Source organism: Ruditapes philippinarum, unplaced genomic scaffold (genome assembly GCF_026571515.1).
Source record: "Ruditapes philippinarum isolate M1 unplaced genomic scaffold, ASM2657151v2 ctg2908_1_1_1_1, whole genome shotgun sequence".
NCBI classification, from domain to species: Eukaryota; Metazoa; Mollusca; class Bivalvia; order Venerida; family Veneridae; genus Ruditapes; species Ruditapes philippinarum.
This window is the reverse complement of record NW_026856737.1, coordinates 76,222-104,061: the sequence shown is the minus strand read 5'-3', so window position 1 is coordinate 104,061 and position 27,840 is coordinate 76,222. Positions and strand designations below refer to the sequence as shown.

Below are 27,840 nucleotides of genomic sequence, written 5' to 3'. Positions count from 1 at the left end.
GAATATATTTTAGGAGTGACATATTTTTTTGTTATTTGACAGCTGTTTTAGAGTGAAAACACTATTTTAGGTATTGGTATGTTGTAATAATAGGAGTGTAGAAAATATTGAATATCATCTAAAATAGTGACTTACACTGATATTCTAAACTCGTAGAGCAACTCAAACATACACACAACCGTTACCGTAATAAAATTTATATTTTAGAAATACAAAGGGTAATTTGAATGTATGGTTCTCTACCTAATTCTCATTATTGCAATTTCTGTACCAGTCATCATGTCCGGAATAAATTAATTGTGTTAACTTTAAGTCATTTATATCATAAAAGACAAGACATTCAGAAAACAAAACATAAACATTTTGTGCTGGAAAATACCTAAACAGAATTGGTATTTCATGATATTTCTGTAAATGTAAGACTAATATAATTCTTCTTGGGACATAGGGACTATTTTATTTTATGTCTGGAAGGAGCAATAAGTTCTTTATCAAGGTTCTCCTATGATAGTCATATAATTTAGTGTTTGATGTATTTTGCTTCTAGTAAAAACAATACTTTCCTAAGAAGGACATATTGGTTGTCATTGTAATTCCATTTAAACTTTGTAGATTTATATTTTATTAGGAATATGTTATTTAAGCAGTAAATAAGTTTTATCTTTACTTTTATGTACTATATTTTTGTGAGTATTTTGTCACGTGTTGTTTTACATTAGGTCACTGTGTGTTGCTGTCTGCTTATAGTATTCAAATAAAGTGATCTTAGATTTATTCTTTAAGCTTGTTTCTTCTTCTGTTACTATTTATAACTTGTGTTACTATTTATAATGTTACTATTTATAACTTGTGCAACTATATAACTTTGATACATTAAGAAGATTATTGTCTTCTTCAACAATGTAACCACTTAGATCATCGCCACATTAGAAGACTTGTTCCCATATACATGCATCTTCAAAAACACCATCAACAGAGTGTTCTTATCTTTCGGATGAATAATACTGGTATTTCCATTAAGTTTAGGAATAATTTATGTTGTAATGACCGGTTCTTTTGAATTATTCCCTAACTCATCGGAATTAAATCATACAAGGGTATGTATTTTTCAGGGATCAGTAACATGCCTAAGTTATCATGAATTATTAACCACCCTGGTAATATCAGGGTGGAAATGAATCAATCCAGACAGTATAAATGTTAAGATTTTGATACATGTAATTGGAAATTTGATGAGGCAAATAAGTGTTTATCTCCTCTTACTGGGGTTAGGGAGAGGGGTTCGGAAGAGGGGAATAACCTTAAATGGTTGTTCCGACAGGACTCTTCGCCAGTTCATACACTTCAATTGTAATCACAGGATAAGCCTGTTCATCTTGCAAAGTTTATAAACATTGTCCAGCCTGAATCCCCCCCACCCCCATATAGTGTGCCTAATAACCCCTTGAAGGGAAAGGGTCTTAAAACAAAATATTTTTATTCTAAGGTATAAATACTGAAAATCCTAGTTAATTGAGAATTAAGTTATTAATTTATATTTGATTAGAAAGCTCGAATCTTTTCCTAGAACAGACCAGTACAAGGCAATGAGTTAATTTTTTCTTGACCAAGTGAAGGATACAACGGCGATCCTCGGTGGAGTTTGCAGCAATCTTATGATTACTAATCACGCGGGTATGCTGCCACTAAAAATCTTATATTCTGCTCATGTTTTTTACGTTTCTATTGTTATACTGATTTTGGTCGGTAAATAACATGATGTTTTTAAGAGCATACATGGAAGAGGATTCTATTATTCTGTCATAAAGTTCAATCATTTCAAAACAAAAATATCAAATTGACAATCTTTAGTGTGAGAAGAAAGTGTTAACAATTTTACAAAATAGACGAAGGACAGCATTTTTTTTGTTGAGCTTGACATTAAGAAATGGTCATATCCTGCTGTTTATTGTTTATTTGCAGTTCGGCAAATAATTGACAACAAAAGAAAATGATATTTTGATTATTTATTCTCTTATTTATCAGTGTTCTACTAGTATGTCTTTAAACCAATGATAACATCAACTCATGGTATACCCCTATAGTTAGCAGGACTACGTTTATCACCATCTTGTATAATAATATACCAGAATTTTATATTCTTTAATTTAGCTCATGAATATAGACTAATAAGTAGTTCTAAATTTATAATTATTCTTCACCATTCGGTTTGATTACTTTAGACAAGAACTTAAAAGTGGGGATTCAAAATTGCTTGACATATGAAACTTTGGAAACATGCTTCCTTTGTGAGATTTACCTGCCATGTCGACGTACTCTAAAAAAAGCATAGAAATATTTATTTCACATCTTATTAAATAAAAAAAAATCCATATCGCACCCAATATAGACTTTCTCATTTTCCGAGTCAAAAATATCTATATCGCATTTCATACATCTACAGCCTTGTTTACATTTTTTTATTAACTTCACCAGACAAAATTCATATAAATTTGTTTTTTCTTCCAATACACAGAAAGTTTTCAGAGGTTTTTATGCATGTTAAGCATTAGACGCCGGTTTTCGGAATTCAGAGGTTGATTTGTTTTTGCAATGAACCTAAAGGGAGAAAAATACGGGACTTTTAAAATCGTCCGGTTTTCAAAGTTTTTACTGTATTGCATTATTGAGTTGTTTTAGTTTAGAAAAGTCAAAAACAGTATACTTTTCCTTGAACTTTTACACCACCCGTGTAAAAGTGCGCGAATTTTGGGCAAAACGACTTTCTGAGCACGAGTAATGTTACAAGTGGCATTAATAACTTGATAAACTACACAGTGTAAGGTCATTATTTCGGTTCAGATACTGGCTCATTTTGGTGACCTATTTACGATATCAGTGAATATTGTTAGTTCTTCTAACTCTTCGGCGGTATGGGTATCCGAAACAAACCGGTTTAAAGGTCTATCTGAAAGAGCATTTCTATTGTTAGTGGTGGAGTGGGTTAGACCTAGTTAATACCGAGGATATCAGAATTATATATCGTACCATTGTAGCATATAAAGAAGTTTGAAAAAAATTGGCATTTACTTATTGACATTTCATCCGCTTTTTGGCATAAAGCAGTAGACGGTTGGCAGTTAGCAGTAACCGTTAACAGTAGGCAGTTTAAGCAGTCGCCTGTAGTTGACTGTAAACAATCGCCTGTCTTTCATTGAATTCCGCTAGTGTCTCAACCAATATAGTTTTGAGAGCTGTGTAATCGTCCAACATAAAACAGCATTTTACTCTAAATGTATAATAAGCTCATATAATATACAATAAAATTGATTGTAATTTTTCAGCATTTATTGTTCTAGCACTCGATACAATAAATGCAAGTGTTCTAATAGTATAAAAATACACCAGAAAATGTGGTTGCGGAGTTTTGCAAAGAGTCGTTGTTGCCGTTAATGTCAATTGCCACCCAAACAGATTGACCTTGAGTCAGTCTTAGAATGACCAAGTTTGATCCCATTGAATGTAAAGTGGCTCCTCCTTCCAAAATCAACGACTTCCGGTGACCGTCAACCAAGATGTCAGCGAAAATTCGATGGTTGTGGTAGTCCTCACAAGAGAAGAAGAAAAGGTAGACGCCATCAAAAGGGACTGTGAAGATGCCGGTATGTGCGTTAAATGCATTTCCCTCGTTGATGTATGTTGCCCCGTATTGTATAGTATGACCAGGTCCTAAGTTAGTCAGGTCTTTGCTAAGGAAAGCCGAAAATGCTACACGTTCGCCCTCTCGACTAACTGAAATATCAAAATGACAGAACAGTTATTATAAATCGTAATAAATTCATATGTAAACGTAAAACAAAAAAACTTCCAATACATCCACTGATGAAAAATAGTACATGTAATTCGAAATACAGATGTAAATGCAATTGAAAGTCAGATGTTTCTTATTGGTGCAATCTATATAAGTTACATCAGTCAGACTTTGTATCAAGTTGGATCATTAGTAGTTGACAATTAACCAATACCACGCTAAATATCTTAAATGGCCATTAAATTTTTCAATCTGGAAAAAAGAAATAGAACCTCTTCAGTACCCCCGAAACGGCCAAATTGAAAATTGTGGTTGAGCCTGTTCATGGACGGTTGTGTAATGTGCAAGCTGCCGTCCACGTCCCCCCCCCCCCCCTCACCACCACCCCCACTATCCCACACTATACTTTAAATCTGGAAATATCTGCAGATGTGACCATTCATCATTTAATGGAAATTTTCAAAATATATAATTGACCCAATAGCGAACAGTGCAGACCATGATCAGACGACACGAATGTACCGATTGATATCAGGCAGCACGGATATGCCGACTATGTGCGCTATGCGAAGCCGTCTCAAACAATACCAAGTATCTAAAACATGACAAAGTTTACCAAAGCGCGTCGAAATATCGTCATTTTCACGTATGTACTGCTGAACGTCTCTTTTTAGTTGCCTTTTTGTTATGTTTGTCTTTGTCTCAAAAACACCCAAGTTTAGGATCCTCTTTAGAAACCTATCTATATGCTCATGTTGTTTCTCAATCATTTCGACTTTCTTCTTCAACTGACCCTTGTCTGTTTTAAGTGATTCGATTTGTGCTTTCTGGGTTTGCAATTCTTTTTTTTGTTTCTGATTTATGTCTATTTGCACTTCAAGTTGATTTTCTACGACTGAAAGTTTGCGCTCAACGTTATTCAATTTTGACTCCAGCGATGTGATGTAAACGACAAGTTCCTCAAACTTGTTTGCCTCAAGTGACGTTGATTCCGCATTTTTAAGGAGAACAGTGAAAGTCAGAAGAAAAGTAATTAAAATCCTGTCCATTTTGTAAGATGGTACTAGTCCACAATGACTCTCTGATATGTTATCTCTCGTTCTAATTTCTCTTATCATGTTCTATAGTAAACATGTATAGTGTTCATTCTAAACAGATAAACGCCAAATAATATTCGAAAGAATAAGTATGTAAGAAAATCATAATTGAAAATACCCCATGTTTTTACACAACAGGAGAATTTATTATGAAACAAAAAAGTCAATTTGAGTTTCATGTAGCTCGTCTGTAAGTTATGAAAAATCAAACAGGATCCATCCACCCTCCCACTCACACACCCTCTCTCCCTTCCTCCCTACCTATCTATCTTCCTTTTCTGTCAAAGCCCTCGTGAGAACGTAGACAGTCGGTGCGTGCAGCCACTAAGCAAATCTAAAAAGTGAAACTAAAGAAGACATATATATATAAATTATAGCATACATGTACTTATAAGATAAAAATATAGGGAAATGTAAAGGGTTTGACAAAAGTAAAAGAAGCCTGGCAATATGTAATGGTGAGATTTGGTTGAAGAGCCATGGGTTTGGCTCGCCTTTTTGGTCACATGAAAGATCATTTTATATATCAAAGCCCATGTGTTTGGCCGACGTAACCGCCTCTAGAATAGTTCCATGAAGAGAATAATTGGTTGGCATAGGAAGTTTCCTTCTTGTGACGTGAATTACTGGACATTTTAATGGGTTGAACACCATATCCCAATCCAACACTTTTCTTAGGTATTTAAGTTTTTTTGAAGGTTTTCCGATTTAATTGTGACCTGCTGTTAGGGTCAGGTATATTGCAGTATCAACAGCAAATAGAAGAACTTTTGATTGGACGTCTTTTATGAGGTCATTTATGTATAAAAGAAAGAGAAGGGGTCCAAGCATGGTTGGACTGTGAATCGGTCTGCTCTTGCATGTACAGAAGTTCCTTGTGAAAGTGAAAAAAAAATCTGGAAAAAATGAGATCCCTCTGAAGCATTAATCACAACACAATAACATGAAAATTGGAGACTTGCTTTGATTGATTCTGTACAGTTGGTATAATGAAAAAGTGCAACGTACTCACGCCCGCTATCGCCGGCTTTAATAGCGGTACTCAATTTTCAACACTTAATTGAAAGCGTTTGCATCTTGAAAGCGTTGGAATCAATGATCCCGAAGGACCAGAAAATATAACAACACTGAAGTAAAGTACGGGGCGAGTTTTTACAGCTGCCACACAGCTGTTGTGAAGTATAAAAATCTGTACAAAGTGTGATCCCTCGGAAACATTAATCACAACAAAGTTACATGAAAATTGCAGACTCGGTTTGATTGAGTCTTCACGCGAAAATGTGCAACATACATAATGTACCTGACGCCAGTTGACAGCTTAGCCAGGAACGATGCTGTGGCTGAAATAGGCTATATTATATTCAATGGGGCTCACCCTGTCGTGGTTCGGAGGGTACACTACCAACATCATTATCACCACCACCACCAAGCACCGACTCCCTGGTGGTCTCCAGAAGTAACCATTATGGCTGCAGAGGAGCTGCCGTCTAATACTACAGATTGCATATAGCCTGTCATTTCAAAAAACAACACCTTTAAGTGTTTAACAGCTTATATATACCATAGTTATGCATTTTAATAGTATGTTCCTCATGGCTCACCTTATAAATGGCTTTACTTAACTACAATATAAGAGGATGAGGACTACTTGTTTTTGCTGTAGACTGAAGAGGGTCATTTACTATCATCATAAGTTGCTTCATACGGGACCTTTTCCATGAAAACCATGATGGAGATGATATAGAATGTCCATGTTTGTAAACTAACAATTTGTCATTCATTTCAGAAAATCACTCTCATGAGTCCTGTAAAATCCTGTACTGAATTCAACTGGAGATACAGTCATACTGTCACGACCCCATCAGCCATGCACACTTATTAAAAAAGAACAAAATGAAATCCACATTTAAAAGTATTACCAGAACATTCGGAACATAAAAACAGGAGAATAAGTGACAATTATATTGTACCTGTAAAATAAAAAAAAGATGTGACTAGCTTCTTAATAATAACCGAAATTTATGCTTCATTAACAAAATTGTCTAGAAGACTAATACATGTAATACAATACTATACTTATTATTTGCATGTTGTTATTTCTTTACAAAACAAAGCAAGGGTTTTTAAAAATTCATAAGATCTTCAAATTTCAATGTACTAGGAAACCTATAGTTATACGGTTTAATAAATTAACGTCTATTATTAACAAAATGTGAACAATAAAAGAGATAGTGAAATTAGTCAGCCATTTGGTTTGACTCACATGGAGTACATATACGCATGTTTCTCTCTATATTAAGGAATCTACAATTCTCAATTGGCATTTTATGATTCATACATCTAAATGTAACAAAGCTGAAGACAGTTGCCAAGGAAGTATGTTAAAATAATCTTCGAATACAAACTTTGATTTATATAAACGGTAGTTTAAACATTTGCTTAAAGATTGGACATCACTGTTCCAACTTTACATATGCAATTTTCTTTTCAGTAATTATTAATATTCTGGTTTCTTGACCAATGACACAATGGCTTGTCCAGCAATCTTATGATTACTAATCACGCAAGCATGCTGGCACTGCAAATCTTTAAAAAACTGCTCATGTTTTTAAAGTTTCTATTGTTCCTTTCGTCGGTAAAATAATGATGTTTTTAGGAGCATAATTATGTGAATGAGGGTTCTAATATTCTGTCAGGGAGTTCAATCATTTCAAAACAAAAATATAAATATGACAATCTTTAGTGTTAGAAGAAAAGTGTTTAACTATTTTACAAATTAGACAAAAGACAGCATTTTTTTGTTGAGCTTGACGTTAAGAAACGGTCATATCCTGTTGTTTATTGTTTAATTGTAATTCTGCAAATAATTTAAAACAAAAGAAATAATGTTTTGATTATTTATTCTCTATGTATCGTTATTCTATTTCTGTAAACCAATGATAACATTAACTTATGGTATACCCCTATACGTTTATCATCATATTGTATATATGCCAGAATCTAATATTCTTTAAAATAGCTTATGAATATGGACTAAGAAGTTGTTCTAAATTTGTAATTATATTACACCATTTGGTTTGATCACAATATAAAAGAACTTCAAGTGGGTATTCAAAATTGCTCGATACATTACGCTTTGCAAACATGTTTGTGCGATTTTTTCGCCATGTCGACGTTCTATTCTACAAAAGCAAAGTAATATTTATTTCACACCTTATTAAATAAAACAAATGAACTTTCAATGCTTGCACCACGAGATGTTCAAACAGAAACCACTATAAGCTTTTAAGCCTCATTTTCATTTCCAGATTTCTAAAAGTGTATCAAATCCATATCGCACCCAATATAGCCTCGTTCTCATTTTCCGAGTCAAAAATATCTACAAATGTATATCAACATACATGTGAACTCTCCCAATTTGAGCGGGAGACACCCTCTTTCTCCTGTCAAATTTTTAAATATTTTTCTTAAAATAAGGGGTGTTTTAAAAAAATATAGAGATCTTTTTCATTTCAAAATTTCCTACTATGTCTATTGTCAATTAAAAATCGCCCTCTTTTTGAAGTAATTCTCCCTCTTGAACATTGAAAAGTTCAAATGTATGTATCAAATGCATATCATATTCCATCCAGCCTTATTTCATTTTTGAGTGATAAAAGTTTGTTAAGCCAGCTGCGTAACAGGCCTATTCAAACTGCACAGCATTATAATAATTATTCTGCAGTCTGGCAGACTAAATTGATCTACATTTGTATTATCTTCCAATTCACAGAAAGTTGACACTTAGATTTACTGTCCGGTTTTCAGAGCATTTTATACATGTTTAGCTTTAGATGTCTTAGAAAATCGTCCGGTTTTCAGAATTCAGAGGTTCCGGAATTTCAATGAACCTATAGGGAGAAAATACAGGACTTCGTCCGGTTTTCAGAGCTTTTGTTGTATTGTATTATTAAGATTAGTTTTGTATTTAAAACGTTTAAGTTTAGAAAAGACAAAAAGAGTACTTTTCCTTAGAATTTTACACCACCCATGAAAAAGCGCGCGAATTATGGGCAGAACGACTTTCCGAGCACGAGTAATGTTACAAGTGGCATTAATGACTTGATAAACTACGCAGTGGAAGTTCATTATTCCGGTTCAGATACTGTCCCATTTTGGTGACCTATTTACGACATCAATGGGTATTGTTAGTTCTTCTGACTCTTCGGCGTAAATGGGAAACCGAAACACACCGGTTTGAAGGTCTTATCTGAAAGAGCATTTCTATTGTTAGTGGTGGAGTGGGTTAGACCTAGTTAATACAGTGGATATCAGAATTATATATCGTACCATTGTAACATATAAAGAAGGATGAAAAAATGGCATTTACTTGTAGACATTTCATTGGGGTATCCGCTAGTGTCTCAACCAATGTAGTTTTGAGAGATGTATACTCGTCCAAAATATTCAGTATTATACTCAAAAATGTATAATAACCTCATATATTACAAAATAAACTTGGTTGTGATAGTTCAGTATTTATTTTTTCAAGCACTCAATAAAATAAATCCACGTGTTCTAATAGTATAAAAATACACCAGAAAATGTGGTTGCGGAGTCTTGCAAAGAGTCGTCGTTGCCGTTAATGTCAATTGCCACCCAAACAGATTGACCTTGAGTCAGTCTTAGAATGACCAAGTTTGATCCCATTGAATTGATATTATCTCCTCCTTCCAAAATCAACGACTTCCTGTGACCGTCAACCATGATGTCAGCGTAAATTCGATGGTTGTGGTAGTCCTCACAAGAGAAGAAGAAAAGGTAGACGCCATCAAAAGGGACTGTGAAGATGCCGGTATGTACGTTAAATGCATTTCCCTCGTTGATGTATGTTGCCCCGTATTGTATTGTATGACCAGGTCCCAAGTTGGTCAGCTCTCTGTTAAGTAAAGCGGAAAATGCTACTCGTTCGCCCTCTCGACTAACTGAAATATCAAAATGACAGAAGAGTTATTATAACTTATTATAAATCGTAATAAATTCATATGTAAACCTAAAACAAAAAAAACTCCAAAACATGCACTGATGAAAAAATAGTAATTCGTCATACAGATTAAAATGTATTTGAAAGTAAGTTATATTTCTTATTGTTGCAATCTATATAAGTTACACTAGCAAGACTTTATATCAAGTTACGCCAATAGTATTGTTATAATTAACCATTACCACGCTACATATCTTAAATGTACATTGAATTTATCAATCTGGGCAAATTGGAAAGAAATAGAACCCCTACCCAAGGTACAGTACGCCCAAAACGGCCAAATTGAAAATGTTGCAGGTTTGGTGTGGTTGAGCCTATTCATGGAAGGTACTGTAAAGTGTAAGCTACCGTCCACAACCCCGTCCCACTACCCCACACCATACTTTTAAATCTGGAAACATCTGCAGATGTGACCATTCATTATTTGCCGGAAATTTTAAATTATATAATGACCGAATAGCGAACAGTGCAGACCATGATCAGACGACACGAATGTACCGATTATGCCGATGCACGGATATGCCGACTATGTGCGTTATGCGAAGCCGTCTCAAACAATACCAAGTATCTACAATATTATAATGATAAAGTTTACCAAAGCGTGATGAAATATCGTTATATTCACGATTGTACTGTTGAACGTCGCTTTTTATCCGCCTTTTTGTTATGTTCGTCTTTGTTTCAAAAACACCCGAGTTTAGGATCCTCTTTAGAAACCTATCTATATGCTCATGTTGTTTCTCAAACATTTCGACTTTCTTCTTCAACTGCCCATTGTCTGTTTTAAGTGATTCGATTTGCGCTTTATGTGTTTGCAATTCTTTTTCTTGTTTCTGATTTATGTATATTTGCACTTCAAGTTGATTTTCTACGACTGAAAGTTTGCGCTCAACGTTATTCAATTTTGACTCTAACGATGTGATGTAAACGACAAGTTCCTCAAACTGGTTTGCTTCAAGTGACGTTGATTCCACATTTTTAAGGAGAACAATGAAAGTCAGAAGAAAAGGAATTAAGATCTTGTCCATTTTGTAAGATGGTACTAGTCCAATACTTGTTATACTTCAAGATGATGCACTGACTATTTGATATCTTATCTGCTGTTAAACGCCTCGTTCTAATTTCTGTCTTATCATGTTGTAGTATATCATGTATAATGTTCACTCTAAGCAGGAACACGCCAAATAATATTCGAAAGAAGTAAGTATGTAAGAAAATCCTAATTGAAAAGACTCCATGTTTGTACACAACAGGAGAATTTATCAAAATAAATTGGTCAGTTTGAGTTTCATATAGCTCGTTATGCAAGTTATGAAAAATCAAACAGGGTCCATCAACCCACCAACGCACACACTTCCTCCCTCCCTATCTATCTTCCTTTTTCTGTCAAACGCCTCGCGAGGATGTAGACTGTCGGTGCGTGACTCCACTACCATAATTTAAAAAGAGAAAATAAAAGAAAACATTTATATAAAATATTACATACATTAAGATAAAAAGGGAATGTAAAGTGTTTGATAAAAGTAAAAGCAGCCTGGCAATATGTAATGGTGAGATTTGGTTAAAGAGCCATGGGTTTGGCTTGCCTTTTTGGTGCACTGACAGATCATTTTATATATCAAAGCCCAGGTATTTGGCCGACGTAACCGCCTCTAGAGTAGTTCCATGAAGAGAATAATTAGTTGGCATAGGATGTTTCCTTCTTGTGACGTGAATTACTTGACATTTAAATAATGGGTTGAATTCCATATCCCAATCCAACACTTTTTTTTAGGTATTTAAGTCTTTTTGAAGGGTTTCCGATTTAATTGTGACCTGTTGTTAAGGTCAGGTATATTGCAGTATCAGCAAATAGACGAACTTTTGATTGGACGTCTTTTAGAATGTCATTTATGTATAAAAGAAAGAGAAGGGTCCAAGCACGGTTGGACTGTGAATCGGTCTGCTCTTGCATGTACAGAAGTTATCAGTTCCTTGTGAAAGTGAAAAAAAATCTGGAAAAAATGAGATCCCTCTGAAGCATTAATCACAACACAATAACATGAAAATTGCAGACTCGCTTTGATTGATTCTGTACAATTGGTATAATGAAAAAAGTGCAACATCCTCACGCCCGCTAGCGCCGGCTTTAATAGAGGTACTCAATTTTCAACACTTAATTGATAGCGTTGGAATCAATGATCCCGAAGGACCAGAAAATATAACAACACTGAAGTGAAGTACGGGGCGAGTTTTTACAGTTTTTACAGCTGCCACACAGTTTTTGTGAAGTATAAAAATCTGTACAAAATGTGATCCCTCGGAAAAATTAATCACAACAAAATTACATGAAAATTGTAGACTAAGTTTGATTGAGTCTTTACGCGAAAATGTGCAACATACATAATGTACCTGACGCCAGTTGACAACTTAGCCAGGAACGATGCTGTGGCTGAAATAGGCTATATTATATTCAATGTGGCTCACCCTGTCGTGGTCCGGAGGGTAAAGTACCAACATCATTATCACCACCACCATCAAGCACTGACTCTTTGGTGGTCTCCAAAAGTATTATGGCTGCAGAGGAGCGTCCGTCTAATACTACAGATTGCATATAACCTGTCATTTAAAAAAACAACACCTTTAAGTGTTTAACAACTTATACGTGTACATACGATAGTTATGCATTTTAATAGATTTTTGTCATGACTCACCTTATACATGGCTTGCGTTTGTAGGGGTTGAGTTCATTGAACGCCGCCTTTCCTTGGTGAACTTGTTTATCATATTTTTTACTAAAATATAAGAGGATGAGGAGTACTTGTTTTTGCTGTAGACTGAAGAAGGTCATTTACTATCATCATAAGTTGCGTCATACGGGACCTTTTCCACGAAAGCCATGATGGACGTGATATAGAATGTCCATGTTTGTAAACTGACAATTTGTCATTCATTTCAGAAAATCACTTTCATGAGTCCTGTACCATCCTGTACTGAATTCAACTGGAGACACAGCTAGTCATACTGTCACGACCCCATCAGCCATGCAGACTTATTAAAAAAGAACAAAAAGAAATCCACATTTAAAAGTACTATGTATTTACCAGAACATTCAAGATTTTCAAGATTTATTCAATACTGCCAATGGTTCATAAGAACATGTGACATAATTATAAAAACAAAAATTGTGAACATGTAACAACCGGAACACAGAAAAATGAACATAAAAACAGGAGAATGAGTGACAATTATATTGTACCTGTAAAATAAAATAAAGATGTGACAAGATTCTTAATAATAACCGAAATTGATGCTTCATTTACAAAATTGTCTAGAAGACTAATGATATACAATACTATACTTATTTGCATGTTGTTATTTCTTTACAAAACAAAGCAAGGGTTTTTAAATGCGATTTGTTTTTACTATTCATAAGATCTTCAAATTTCAATGTACTAGGATACCTATAGTAATACGGTTTATGAATTTACGTCTATTATTAACAAAATGTGAACACTAAAACAGATAGTGAAATTCGTCACCCATTTGGTTTGACTCACATGAAGTACATATACGCAAGTTTCTCTCTATATTAAGGAATCTACCGTTCTCATTTTACGATTCATACATCTATATTTTAACAAAGCTGAAGACAGTTGCCAAGGAAGTATGTTTAAATAATAATCAAATACAAACTTTGGTTTATATAAACGGTAGTTTAAACATTTGCTTAAAGATTGGACATCACTGTTCCAACTTTACATATGCAATTTTCTTTTCAGTAATTATTATTATTCTGGTTTATAAAATTTTCATTAGGTCAATTGTCAATCTTTGGGTTGATTGATACCGGAAGCAATCTTCCATTATTTTTTTTACAAAAAATAGGTTAGTCAATTTATTTGATTTATCTGTTAGATACTGTTATTTTCGCTTATTTTCATTTTAGATAAGTTTAAAAATGAATTAAGATGTTGTTGTACGAAACTAAATATATCAAAGCAGTTATCATTCATGTGAAATCTGCATAACTATCGGTTTGACGAACACTGATAAATTGAGGAAGAGAGTTTTTCAAAGTTTATTTAACTTAAAAGCTTTTGATGATATAGAATAAGATTATATTGTCGTAAAATGTAGTTGAAAATATGAATAAGGCAAAGCCTCAGAGCGAGCTCTATGACAGAAATTAATATGAAAAAGGCAAAGCCTCAAAGCGATACTTTTAACGTGAAATAGTATGAAATAATCGCTCATTTTTATTTCAAATGCAGAGACGAGTCCGTGTGACGTTACACATACTGTGTTATATGGCTCCGCCCCTGTCGTTAAATGAATAACGAGTTTTGAAAATGTTGATAAAACTTTGTTTATTTTATTTCACTCTATAATTTTTCAAGCGAAATAAAGATTAATATGAAATTAGGTGCTACCTATGGCACGGAAAGCTCTTATGAACTATGGTTTGAGCGTAACATGTTTATTGTACATGTAAACCAGATCTTTCTTGCAGGTATTTTGTACTGTAAACAAAACAAATAAATTGGTGGTGTTCAGCCTATCGTCAGAGCGCTCGGAATATTCCGACAATCTCCGAACGTATAGGGGGACCACTGCGCACGCGTCGGCGTTTTGAAATCCTGTCCGCCATTTTTTGTTAATCTCTAATCACAGTTGTTGTTTTAACGTTATTTTTAATGTGCTAATTTATCAAAAAGGATATGTAAAGTAACTTTTTATATTAATTATCGTTACTATAGTTCTTATCAATTAAATGCATGTTTACTTTCTGATTTTGCACATCATTCTCTCACCGAAAGTGTTATTTAGCAGACGCTAGCAATAGTCTAAATTATGTAGACGCTCATTAAAAGCGCTGTAATATTTATATTTAGCTCAAAGTGATTTCAAAATGGCGGCGCCCAGTTAACTAAGGATTTTTTCACAGCTCATTAGGTATAGGATATATTTTTTTGAAATTTTCATTTACTTTTAATTTGATTTCATTTGAATTGATACGCGTCATACATGTTATCTAAGAGCGCTACAGCCCTCGCGGGGCCTTTGGCCCCGCTCGGACTTTCCGCGTATTAAAAGTGAAATAAATGTAAAACTTAAAACGTTTGCGACATTAAAATAGCGTACTTGATTTGATTGTTTTGCACGTGCTGTTTGGTGCTACATTGTGACGTCACGTAAACAATACCTTAAACGTCTGTACCGCGTTAACGACTGAATAAAAGATATTGGTGCTCGGATTCATTTTCTTAGTTAGACCATTTTCTTTCATTCTAGATAGTTTTCACAACAAAATTCGACAAAAAATTGTTTTTATTTCTCAGATTTTTCAAACAAAATGGCGCCTTCAATTTTCATTTTACATTTTCCGTTTTAAAACTGTCATTTGATATTTTATACACAGCTTTCGTTATTCTGGTTCCCTGTCCAAGTATGGTTCCCATAGACGTGCGCGGGTGACCAGTCTACACATCCGTTTTCAGTCAGAATTCCTCAGTTTTTATCGTTATCTTTAAATTCGAAAAGTTGCGATGTGTCCAATTCGTACTCCGGACGAAAGTTTTCAAAACCATCACTTAGCAGGTACTAGCGTTACCGTAAAGCTCGCTTTGCGAGCAGGCCCTTCGGGCCAGCTCGTCAAGCTTACTATAATACATGGTAATGATGGTAGTCAGAAAGCGCCATTTGGTATTTTATGCACTTTCAGTTTATTCTGGTTCCCTGTCCTATTATGGTTCCCATAGTAGTGAGCAGGAGACCGGTCAACACATCCGTTTTAAATCAGAATTCCTCAGCTTTTATCTTTTAATTCGAAAAGTTGAGGTTTGTCGATATGTCAATTACCCATAATTTTGCAGTACTTCTGGCATGAGTTTTTAAAACCATCACTATCTAGCAGGTACTCTTGTTACCATAAAGCTTGATTCACAAGCAGGTTCTCTGCTCTTTGAGCTCGCTTATAATCAAGGGCACTGAAAGCTCTTTTTTTTAATTATCTTTTAGGAGTAACAGTTCATTAAATAGTGTAAGATGAATACATTTCCTGTTCTTGACACATTACAGTTTACTATTTATGTGTTTTTATTTCAGGTGGTGGCCAACATGGCCTCTGGTGAGAAGATAACGCTTACTGATGCATTGCAGAATGTTGATGTTCTGGATGAGTTACCTCTCCCTGATCAACAACCATGTATCGAAGCTTTATCACTTTCTATACACTACCAGACCAACTTTGACACAAATTTTGAAGACAGAGCAGCCTATGTTACTGGTGTTGCCAGATACATTGAGGAGGCCACAGTCCATGCTGATCTTGTAAGTTTATTCTACATGTAGATCTCTACAAGTTTGTGCCTAAGTTTTCTTTGATATTAACTCTTGAAATAATGAGATATTATAGAGAAATCAGTCTATTGTCAGTTGATACAGAAGATTAACATAAAAAGATTATAGAAGAAGAATCTCATATGTAAATTTTGAATCTTTGATTGGTTTATCAAATAAAGTTCGGCTATAAGGTAATTTTGATCATTACAATTTATTGTTTTATATTAGGCTTTTTCGTTATGCTTAAAGTACACGTGAACATTTCTGTTCCATCCTATCTGTTAAGGGACTCAGACAGTGATCAGGGCTCAAGCTAGGTTCAAAATTTAGGGAGAAGTCACTTCTCCCTCCAGCTGCTTTAGGGAGAAGTGGGGAGACTTTAGGGAGAAGTGAGGAGATTCATTTATCGATGTTTGTTGTATGTTATCGCAATTATGTTGACTCACTGTACATATCTTATTAAATGAATTGGATTTGTGTTACAACAGAATATTCAATTTTAATTTAAAGTAGTTTGAAACAAGTAATAAGAATGAGTATCATGTAATGCAACCATTGCATTAAATAAAGATAAAAAAGCCATAGTTGATTCCTATCATGGATCATATCATGGGTGGATTAACAGTTATTCCATTAAAAAGCTTGCGCCGGACATTACATTCATATTCACTTATGTTGTAAAGAAAATGAAAGTAGATAACGAAAGAAACGATCTTTAATTTAACTTCATTTGTAATAAACACAGTGTAATACGCCGTCAATTTTATCAAATTTAACTTGTCAACAAAAAAGGTTATCATAACTTTCATTTAAAATTACCGTTACAGTTATATGTCGAGCGTTCCTCTTAATTCTGACAATCATTCGATAGTGAAAATTTAATTGACGTTTGATCCGTCCATGATAAATAATTGTTACGGGTAGTTGTATGTTAGCGATTTAATGATTGGTTTAATAATGTCGCCTCGATTAAAACGTGAATTACGATTGGTTTCTCGCACATATCGGTAATCTCGCCGTGGGCGGAGTATAATTGTTCCTCGAGTGTCTGTTAATTAGACTTTTATGACATGTTGGTAAACAAACGGATTAATGACATTTCGCGTTGATTGAGATGCATGACAGTCCCTTTTTCCGGCGGTGAGGGTAAACAAAGCAAACACACACAACATGTTATTCACAGTTATTGTTATTGTTTGTAATTTTCAATAATGGATCAATAAAAATCGGGCGACTTCATCTTCGCTTTCATGTAGGATGTCGGCGAAGTCAGACGGAATTTGGCGACTATTTCGCCCGAATCGCCCACTAGCTCGAGCCCTGAGTGATTCTGTTATATATTTTTAGAATAAGTTGTTGGAAGAAGGACAAGAATATGCTGTTATGATGTATACATGGAGATGCTGCTCCAGGGCCTTACCTCAGGTACTGTATGTTATATAATTCTGCATGTTTGTAATGTCACTTTTCATTGGATAACCATGACATTTATATAAACTATATACAAATTAAATTTAAACCAACAGTGATAATATAAATGTGAAGTTTAAAGATTTTAAAGCTAAGAGTAGAGTTGGTAAAAAAAACCCAGATTTTACAGTGGAATCAATGGTGCCTTTTATAATGTTGATAAATTACATCTATAGCATGAATAAAATACTGATTGTGAGCATTGTTTATATTAAAGGTAAAGAGCAATGAGCAAGAGAATAGAGTAGAGATATATCACAAGATAGTCGAGGTACTGGATCCTGGCGTATCTAAACTCAGGAACTTTATGTACTTCCAGGTATGTCAATTATACTGGTTACCAGCTTATATTAGAACAATAACCGGCTGTCAATAAACTTTGAATAAATGTATGTAAAGAAGCCAGGGTCACCTATTACATTACATTTAAATCTTTCCAATGACAGTTTCTATCATAACATAATCTCAAAAACAATTTTGTTAGCATATAGGGTTTTTGTGTGTCTTATTGTTTCTTTTACTGTAATTGATGATTCTGTGCCATCTGTTCATGGTCTGGTATGTTTACTATTTGGTCAGAACTTTTTAGCTAGATTTTTTAGGTCAGTAGGTCAAAGGTCAAGGTCATCTTGCCTTTGACTACTGAGAGCTTTTCCCACTTGTTATTAGAGAAAACTTAAAGAAATACTTGTATAATCATAATATATATATATTATATATACCGACAATAAATAAATTTTGATTTGATTTGAAAAAACTAGAGTTTCCTAAGTTATAGGTTTGCAATAGTTAATAAGCTTTTATTATATATGTAAGTTATTAATATAACACTTGACTTTTATAAAATGTAAAAAATATATGCATAAGTATGTAAATTGTACTTATAACTCTGTGACAGGAAATGAAGTGGGGACATAAGTGTCCTATGATCACATTTCTAGTGTATTCTATGTTTGTATATGTGTTATCCATATGTTATACTTCCATTTATCCTTATGATTTGAATTAAAAAATCATTTGTTATGAGATAAAAGTGTATTAAGCTATATTCTGATGAAATATTTTGTAAAAAAAAATTTAACGACAATAAAATTGTTTTCATGATCATTTCTTAAAAGATTTTTAACATAGAATGTCTATGTTATTTAATGTACATGAATGTTGTATGTAAACAGAATGAAATTTTTGAGAACGAAATGTAATGCTTCTGTTTTTAGCAGATTTGGCGATGATTTCACCCATACATAACTAGCTTTCAGTAGAATATACTGACAAGTTTCTTTCGTTCTATGTCTCATATAATCATCTTAATAACAATATAAAAATTAATTTTACTATCCTAAGAGCCAAATATAGCTTTGTAAATTTTAATAGAAAAATATTCCACCTATCAATATATTGCATAACAATAAACAGAAAGGTGTTTACATTCATTTAAGATAAGAGCAATTGAACGTTTTTGTGGCGAGGTAAAAAGATTATGTCACAAGGAGAAGAAAAACGACTTTGTATCTGAGGCTTACCTCGTCACGCTTGGCAAATTCATCAACATGTTTGCCGAACTTGATGAACTGAAAAATATGAAATCTAGTGTGAAGAACGATTATTCAGCTTATAGAAGGTAATTGGTGGGGTGATATTGTTGTTATTATTTGTCTCTCCTCGATTTTCATGACTTCAGGCCAGTCTGTATTTATCAAAAACCAGGATTATTTTTTTCTGTAGAATATACAAGAGTTTATATTAGACACAGCCAGTGAAGTTAGTGAAAATCGAGGCTCAGAATAGTTGAAATTACAGCTGAGGCTTTCATATTTACATTAAGATTTGAGGCGGGAAATTAGTTATGCTGTCAAAATTAAGACAAATGTAGAGATTTTATATACAAAAAGATGTCCTTTTTGGTAACTTTGAATGTCTTGAAAAGCTGTAGTTTCAGTTAAGCTGATGGAATTTTATGCTCTTTGTTATTGTTTCTCCAAGAAATGTAGACAGAGTGACAATATTCACAGAATTTTATGTTTATAATGATAAGGATTCATGCAATCTAATATTGCATAGAAGATTAGGAATACTGTACACATAGTACAATTTCATTCTTAAATAATCTTCATAAATAGATCACTAGTATGTCACAAAGTGAACATTTCTTGGAGGAAAGGGCTAGGAAAATGTATGACAGAGTAATGTTTATATATTTATATGTATATTGTATGATTAATTCTCTAACAGGAAAGGGCCGTGTCTGCTATCGGAGCTCATGTTAAAAGTATGAGTCATAAACATAAAAAATCAGACTTCCGGTCAACGGCTCAGCGTCTAATGTTGGCTAAATGTCTGAATATGATGTTTGAGCTGAATGAATTGCTCAACAGTAGGTCTTCTATAAAGAATGACTATTCATCTTATAACAGGTAGAATAAATCCTCCTTCCCTAACATATATAACCAGCAGACCCAGCCACCTTCATGTAGAAATATATCGCGACACTCTCATTTTATTTTACACAATAATTCATCCTATGAAGGTATTGCTTTACAAGAAAGTCATACAATTTTTACAGCTTCTGGGGTTAGTATCTCGAAGCTATCGTTATATTTGCGTTTACGAACGTGCTAACGATTGACGGAAGGTTGGTTAACGAGAGACTAGCGCGGGTATCTCGAAAGCGATAGTTAAGCAATCGTTCGTTCCTTACTCGTTAGTTATTAACGATTGAATTATGTAAACATTTGAATACCGCGAACAGTGTGTTAAAGCAGGAAGGAATGGTCGTAACAAAACGTAAACCAAGAAAAATTGCAAATGTTGAAAATTCCTATGAAACTGACGTGATTACTATTGAAAGGTAAAAACTTAAAATAGAAACAGCAAGACTAGTAACTGAGGGAAAACGACTGTAGACTGACGATTGTGCAGTAAAGGCTGCAAGTGGAAATCAGACATTTTAAACACTTTACTAAGTCAAAACAAATATTCTGGCCGAGCTTCTTCTCAATACCCTCCCTCATTTTTTTCAGGCTACAGCAATTAACATGTTTCATGGTGTAAGTATACTCTCAAGATTCAAACTTGAAAAATGTTGCTTTCATGGATGAAATATTGGAATTGCAAATATCTAAATGAATGTAAATAGCGAACATTCAGTCGTCATAATGTCTATTTTGAATACTAGTAGTCTGTTTATTTAAACACATATCAGGACAATAAATTAAGATTCAAGTTAGTCCATAACTCGGCTTAGTATACAATGTAAACGCTTTATCTCACCATAATTAATCTAGAATTCTTTTTTCTTATGTAAATTAAAAAAACGATCGTGATATATCAGTGACAATGCTTATTTCTATGATAATGATGATGATACAACGACGACAGCGAGTATGGGTTAAGTTTTAAATAAATATTAAGATGTTTTTCGTTTGAGTGAAATATAGAATATGTTCACGAAACATGATAAATTTCCATATATCTAAATCTTAATTTTACACTTTAAAAAGAACTTCCGATTTCGAAGCTTTATAAATTCGTTATAAATATTCCTGACAAGTTATATGGCCGTATATAAACGGTTGTTTGCAATATAAACCTCGCCTGACGGCTCGGGTTATATTTACAAACAACCGTTTATATAAGGTCACGCAACCTGTCTAATATTAAAAAATATTATTTTCAGTGGATATTCACTATGTTCACTTCAGTGTTGTTATATTTTTCTGGTCCTTCGGGATCATTGATGCCAGCACTATTAAGTGTTGAGAATTGAGTACCGCTCAAGCCGGTGCTAGGGGACGTGAGGGATGTTGCACGTATTCATTATCCCTCATGTACAGACTCAATCAAACCGAGTCAGCAGTTCTCTTGTAATTTTGTTGTGATTAATGCTTCCGAGGGATCATTTTGTTTCCAGATTTTTATATAACCTTCTGTTAATTTATGGATAAATTTTCATTTTGTCTTTAACAAAGGATTAAGAAAGGATTATGTATTACAAATTTAAATATAGCAAGTAAAAATATAACAGCTGGTGTTGGCAAGAGCAAAATGTTTCAATCTGTTACGTTAAACAAACAAAATTTCCATATATTTCATGCCTTTCTGTTGTACTGATTTTTGCAGCGTAACGTAATACATTTTTCTTCATGTCATTAAATCATTACATCACAGGTAACTTTTCGAAATATAATTCTGTAAAAAGTACCGAATTTTGTTACATTTTTAACATTATGTACATGCAAATATTTATTTATATTGTCTTGTGCAAAATTACACATTTCAGAGTTTATTCCTTTCGATGCTTCAGTTATTATATGAATTTTTTTCATCTGCATTTAAATATACATCTTCATGTAAACTAAAAGAGCTTTTACATATGTTTGATATGTGAGAAAAAGAAATAAAATATTATATTTATGTAGGTTCATCATTTTTATCAATAAGGTGATATAATTCTCATTTTTTTGTGTATTTTAAATTCAAAGTATTCTTCCTTTTGCGCCAAAGTGATAGTAACGAGAGCTATACGACACCTTCAACGCAACCGTTAATAATTGGGCATTTTAACGATTATTCGTTAATTACGAGAGTTTCAAGATACCAGTAAAAACCTTAACGAGAGGCTTACGACAGTCGTTATGCTAACGATAGCTTCGAGATACTGACCCCAGTATCGTAACAGGCAACCCTTTTAACACAGTCACTGCTTTTACCAGATCTCTTATTGAAAAGAAAACTGAATACATGCCTAAAAATGTTGATTATTACTAGCATGAAAATAGAAAGAATACAGCTACTGGTGCTTGTGACAAGTCGTTTAATTTTGTTATGATCTTGATTTGGATTTTTTTATAGAGATTTTATAAGAGTTTATATTGATATAGCTTTCTGTTTATTATGTTATAAATTCTACAAAGAAAAACTAAAATTCGTATTTTAAGAACAATACAAAATATTTGGAGACAGATATAATTAAATAGAGCTTTTAAAATATTTATGTCTATCCCAGACCATTTTTCATGATCACATGTTTATCATTTTTTGCCATCACACTAGCACAAACAGAAACAGACATTTCCTTATTCTTTAGTATTCCAGATTATAAATGTACAATTATATTTATGCAGATTGTTCCCTACAAGACACTTTGCACAATTTTATATATCATATTATTTATGATTTCATTTACAAAATGTAGTTGATTTTTATCTTTTTATGAGTGTGATTGTACAGTTAAACAAATTGTTTATTATCTATTTGAGATATATTTATGTAAAGTATAATTCAAGCATTATCTTAATGGTTAAATATGTAAACATGAATAGTTTGTTATTTTGCTGTATTTGTTCCTTGTTAACTAAACCTTTGACCTTTTTGAATAAGTGGTCTTTTCCTCATCATAATGAATGATGATAACTAATTATGAAGTGAATTTTACATCCTTGTAAGTGGTGGGTGTTAGTATGGCAAATTTGCATGCTTTTGAAATTTCTGTATCATAATATATTCCCAGGCTCATTGAGGAATTGTATTGTAATTTATGATCAACCATGTCTTTATCACTTAACCTAACTTAGTTTGTATTTAAACTGATATATTATAGAGCTGCACAGTTTTTGAAGGTAATGGCCGACCCTGCCACTTTAGAGGAATCACAGAACCTTTCAATGTTCCTTGCCACTCAAAACAAGATACGAGACACATTAAAGAATACCCTGCAGACTATACAGGGATATGAGGACTTATTTGCTGACATCATCAGTATATGTGTACACATGTATGAAAATAAAATGTACCTGGAACCAAATGAAAAATACATGTTAGTTAAGGTAAGCATGGCTTGTTTGTGGGTTAAGTCAATTCAGACCTTATACTTTCCAACCAAAACTGAAAATGCTCTGGCATATAGTTCTAATGTTAGTAGAGGTGGTTGGCCGTTTCAAGTATATGAGTCCCTATTTATTCTACGGCTGGATGGTCAAGGATGAAGGATGCTGCATAGAAAACTTGCCTGATTAGTTGTCATAAAGCTTTGGCTTACAGTCATTGACTTGGTATGAATTTTGGTGTTGACTAGATGATAATTCCTGCAGATATTTAGGTCCATAAGTCAAAGGTCAAGGTCACTGTTTTATTGTCCACCTAAGGTTAGGCTTATCAATAACTAAAGAACATTTTGGCACTCAGATATGTTAGATTGGTGTAAAGGTGGGACATGAACTGTAGATCTTAACAAGTAAATAAACATAGTAAAGAAGATGATGTAACATGACTAATTTGTTGCAATCTTGCTTCAGTTGTTTTATTACTTTTATTATATTTTGTAGCATAAAAAAAGGTTATTTCAGAAGTGATGTTGAAGTTTTTATTTTGTATACAGGTGATGGCATTTGGTTTATTTATGATGGACAATGCTGACAACAGTATTTATAAGATGGACCAGAAAAAGAAACTCAGCCTCTCTAAGATAGACAAAATTCTCAAGGTAAACATACTTTTTGAGATTCGAAATAGTGTTGCACATTCATGATAAATAGCCATTTAACTTTCAACAGAGTAAATTGCTGATTTTTTTTATAAATTCCATATTTGCAGATAAGTGTATCTTTTAAAACAAATATTAAATTGATAAGAAAAATATTTTTAATGGCCAAATAAATAGTTCACATCCATACACAATTTTGGAAATGATATGATGTCATATATTCTTTCAGCAATTAGAAATTGTTCCCCTTTATGGAGATATGCAAGTTGCACCCTTCCAGTACATCAAAAACAGTACAAACTTTGATCCGTCAAAGTGGCCAAACTGTGAGTCAGGTCATGTGAGCCCACAGTCTAACATCCTAGCTAACCTTGAACCAATCAGAGAAGATCATATGTCATATATTAGTCAACTCTCAAGACATAGTAACGAGGTATTCCTTAATTTATATAATTTATGTAAGATACTGTCAAAAAAAATGGAACCCTGGTCAATTGATTATATAAGCAGCTATCAATCAATGTTTCCAACATTTTATAGTGTAGTAAGTTGCTAAGTTGTGCTCAGAGTCTTCCTGTAGCTACCTTTTGAAGGATTCTTTGTAATAACTATGTAGTGTTAATAAATGTATAAATCTGGAATGTTATTAATGACAGTTTTGATGATGAAGTTGCCTTTTCTAGCATGTATTGTAAAAGATGTATGTTATTTTGTTAATCAGTTTACCATTTTCATGCTTTATGTTATTTAATAACAAAAATTTATGTATTTGTGCCTAATTGTAATGATTATGTTTTATAAATAGGAGAAATCTGTTCATGCAAAATTGGTTTGTCAATTAAGTGTCAAAAACCTTTGTTACTCCACACATGTACAAATATTTTATTTTTGTGTGTGTAGGCAATAACAACAACAAGAGAGAGTCCAAGAACAGATGCAGAAAATAAAGATCTGTATGAACTTGCTCTCCGGGGTTTACAACTGCTTTCTGCATGGACTCAACAAGTCATGGAACTGGTATTATTATAATAAGTCTGCTTTATCATTATATACATAAAATAAGTTTATATATAAATACAAAGATGATAATAGATGATCATTATAAATAATTGTATCTTAGAGTTTTTATCAGAGCTAATAATCTAAATGACAATGATACAACATTAGATTTTTAATCTACAATACATGTGTTGTTTTTGTGTCTTATTTGAATGTGTGGTCTGATTGGATGAACATTTCTTACCTACAAATATGTTTTTCAGTATTCCTGGAAGTTGTTGAATCCTACAGATCCGCATCAGAACAAGAATTGTCCTGTAGAGTCAGAGGAGTATGAAAGGGTATGTACTATATACTGCACATCATTTACTTATCTATATTCATATTTATATATTGTACCTATATATTAGGCATATCAAACATGCTACCTCTAAGCAAAGACATTTTTCCTTACTCATTGTGTTTTCTATCTATTTACATGAAGCAATTGCTTAAAAGATCGCCATATTCTGTCTAAAATAAGTAATGTATATTTTGAACTTGACTTTGGTTATTTCCATATGTTTAAACATTATCTGTTAACCAAGAAGATTTTTTACAAATGTCACATGTATTATTTTCAAGTAGTTTTTAACAGATTTTATACATGAGGTAATAGTCTGATGCAATAGTAAGTCATAAGTTTTAGAAATGAAATAATGGAGGAAAAAAGATATTCAACTCTTCTTATCTGAAACTTTATGGCCTAGATATTTAGTCTGTGACATTGTTTCATCGTCCTATCAAATTAGTAGAAAGTATTCTTCTCAGATAAAAAAGTGTGTCACTAAATCTGTTTGATTTACAGATATGATATTTCATATATGGCTAGTTTAGTGAGCCACTACAAAAGTTATACAAAGAAAAAAAAATGCCTTTTGTATCAGAGGGTCATTTTTTGTTTCAGAGCCTGAAAAAAAGCTTAAACATTTAGTTTATAAATCTCTTTGCTAGACATTGGATTGGTTGACGCTTTTGTTACTTGGATTAATATAGTGAAAAAGTTTAGATACATTATGAAACTAAATGGTCCTGTGTTTACATTTCAATCATAGCTCTTGGTGAATAATAGCATTATCCTTTACCACCATATGAACACATCGCGAATGTTTCAATATTCGAAGTATTATCAGTTCAAAAAACTGTAAAAATAAAATATTGAATTTTGCTTAAGCCAGTGCTAGGAAATGTGGACGGTAACTTGCACTTGACAGTACTGTCCATGAACAAGCTCAATCATACTGAGCCTGCAACATTTTCAATTTTGTCGTTTTGGGGCGTTCTTTGGGACTTCCTTTTTCTGTATTAGATTATGTTTTATTTACTTTTTCATTGATGGATTAAGTAAAAGTGCTAAATATTATTTATTTTCATATGAATTTATATTTCAGTCAACACGTTATAACTACAGCAGTGAGGAGAAGTTTGCTCTAATAGAGGTGATAGCAATGATAAAAGGGTTACAGTTGCTTATGTTACGTATGGAGTCAGTGTTCATGGACGCTATACGGCGCCATATTTATGCAGAGCTACAGGACTTTGTACAGCTTGTTCTCAGAGATCCAGTCAGGAAGGCAATAAAGAAGAAGAATGATGTCATTAAAGTGTGAGTTATTTTAACTAAGTGTATTAAATATTTTGAGCAGAATCTGGTGTGATCTCATTTTTTCTCAATATCAATATGTTTTTTTTTCAGTTTTGATGAACACTATATATCAGAAAAATTAAATGTTAATATGATATTTTATTTCTTTACAGTCAACCTCTGAATCAATGTTTTATATTGGTCTTTGTGTATTGATATTATAATCAAGATGTAGGCAAATTTTTGGGGTAATCGGCATAAAATGAATAGTTGTGATACATGAAAATATATTTTATTTTGGTTTATACATAATATATTTTAGTTTGATTGTGTAGGAAGCTATAAGATAAACTTTCTAATCTGTTCCTGGAACCAACCAATACTGAACAATGAGTGTGAAGTTGAACCCGCAAGTCTTGCGATCCATAGATAACTAGTCTTTTGGATACTTGTTCATTTTGTAAATTTCATTTTTAACATATACAAACATGAATAAGCTTTTGACTTATGTATGTAAATGGGTTGTGTTGAAAACATTAGTCATGATGTTATATTAACATGTTTATTTATAGAATTGTGATGTCTGTACGTAACACATGTGTAGATTGGCTGAGAGGAGTTGAACCTCATGAAGACCCTGCTATGAAGGGAAAGAAAGACCCGGATGAAGGGTTCTTTATTAAAGTTCCAAGACGCAATGTAGGGCCATCAACTACCCAGGTATGCTTCCTCTAACATATTATTAATAGACAAGTTAAGTCTCAAATGTTTGAAGCAGGTGGAAATTTTTTTTTATATTTTACTCAAATCAAGGAAAGATATTTTTATTTTTATTTTTCATATCATTGACAAAGAGACTTTTGAAACTTGTAAGTTTGACAGATGGCAATTTGAAGCCACCTGTTATGCTGTAGTCTTGTCATCAGATGTATATATATTTAAGTTAAGAAGTGTTTCCATGTGTTAACATATTATAATGAAATAAGGTATGTTGTGATTTGAGTTGATGAAAGCAACACATTATAATGCTAC

The 27,840-nt window shown here is 33.1% G+C and overlaps 2 protein-coding genes across 6 annotated transcripts in view; one reads left to right on the top strand and one right to left on the bottom strand.

The window, feature by feature from the left end:
• Positions 1-3,294: 3,294 nt before the first annotated feature.
• LOC132747549 (heavy metal-binding protein HIP-like) lies at positions 3,295-11,029 on the bottom strand. 3 transcript variants are annotated; one of them, XM_060736957.1, is made up of 2 exons: positions 4,407-4,882; positions 3,295-3,771 (listed from the first exon to the last, which is right to left on the bottom strand). In XM_060736957.1, exons 1-2 carry the CDS (start codon positions 4,837-4,839, stop codon positions 3,365-3,367), a joined length of 840 nt encoding a protein of 279 aa, XP_060592940.1. In that variant the 5' UTR covers positions 4,840-4,882; the 3' UTR covers positions 3,295-3,364. The 3 variants fall into 3 exon arrangements, with proteins under 3 accessions (XP_060592940.1, XP_060592942.1, XP_060592941.1); XM_060736959.1 differs by lacking the exon at positions 4,407-4,882 and adding an exon at positions 10,506-11,024 and having other exon boundaries at positions 3,296-3,771; XM_060736958.1 differs by lacking the exons at positions 3,295-3,771; positions 4,407-4,882 and adding exons at positions 9,394-9,851; positions 10,506-11,029.
• Positions 11,030-13,655: 2,626 nt separating this feature from the next.
• LOC132747548 (cytoplasmic FMR1-interacting protein-like) overlaps positions 13,656-27,840 on the top strand; it is a 30,401-nt gene continuing 16,216 nt past the window's right edge. For 2 of the 3 annotated variants that reach the window (XM_060736955.1, XM_060736954.1), the window contains exons 1-12: positions 13,656-13,777; positions 15,998-16,222; positions 17,582-17,659; positions 17,922-18,023; positions 19,144-19,325; positions 23,304-23,529; positions 24,081-24,185; positions 24,415-24,618; positions 25,086-25,202; positions 25,448-25,525; positions 26,615-26,829; positions 27,381-27,528. In XM_060736955.1, coding sequence (XP_060592938.1) covers positions 16,010-16,222; positions 17,582-17,659; positions 17,922-18,023; positions 19,144-19,325; positions 23,304-23,529; positions 24,081-24,185; positions 24,415-24,618; positions 25,086-25,202; positions 25,448-25,525; positions 26,615-26,829; positions 27,381-27,528 — 1,668 coding nt within the window. In that variant the 5' untranslated portion in view covers positions 13,656-13,777; positions 15,998-16,009. Of the gene's footprint in view, positions 13,778-15,997; positions 16,223-17,581; positions 17,660-17,921; positions 18,024-19,143; positions 19,326-19,936; positions 20,119-23,303; positions 23,530-24,080; positions 24,186-24,414; positions 24,619-25,085; positions 25,203-25,447; positions 25,526-26,614; positions 26,830-27,380; positions 27,529-27,840 lie in introns of all 3 variants that reach the window. The other variant, XM_060736956.1, reaches the window with a different exon arrangement.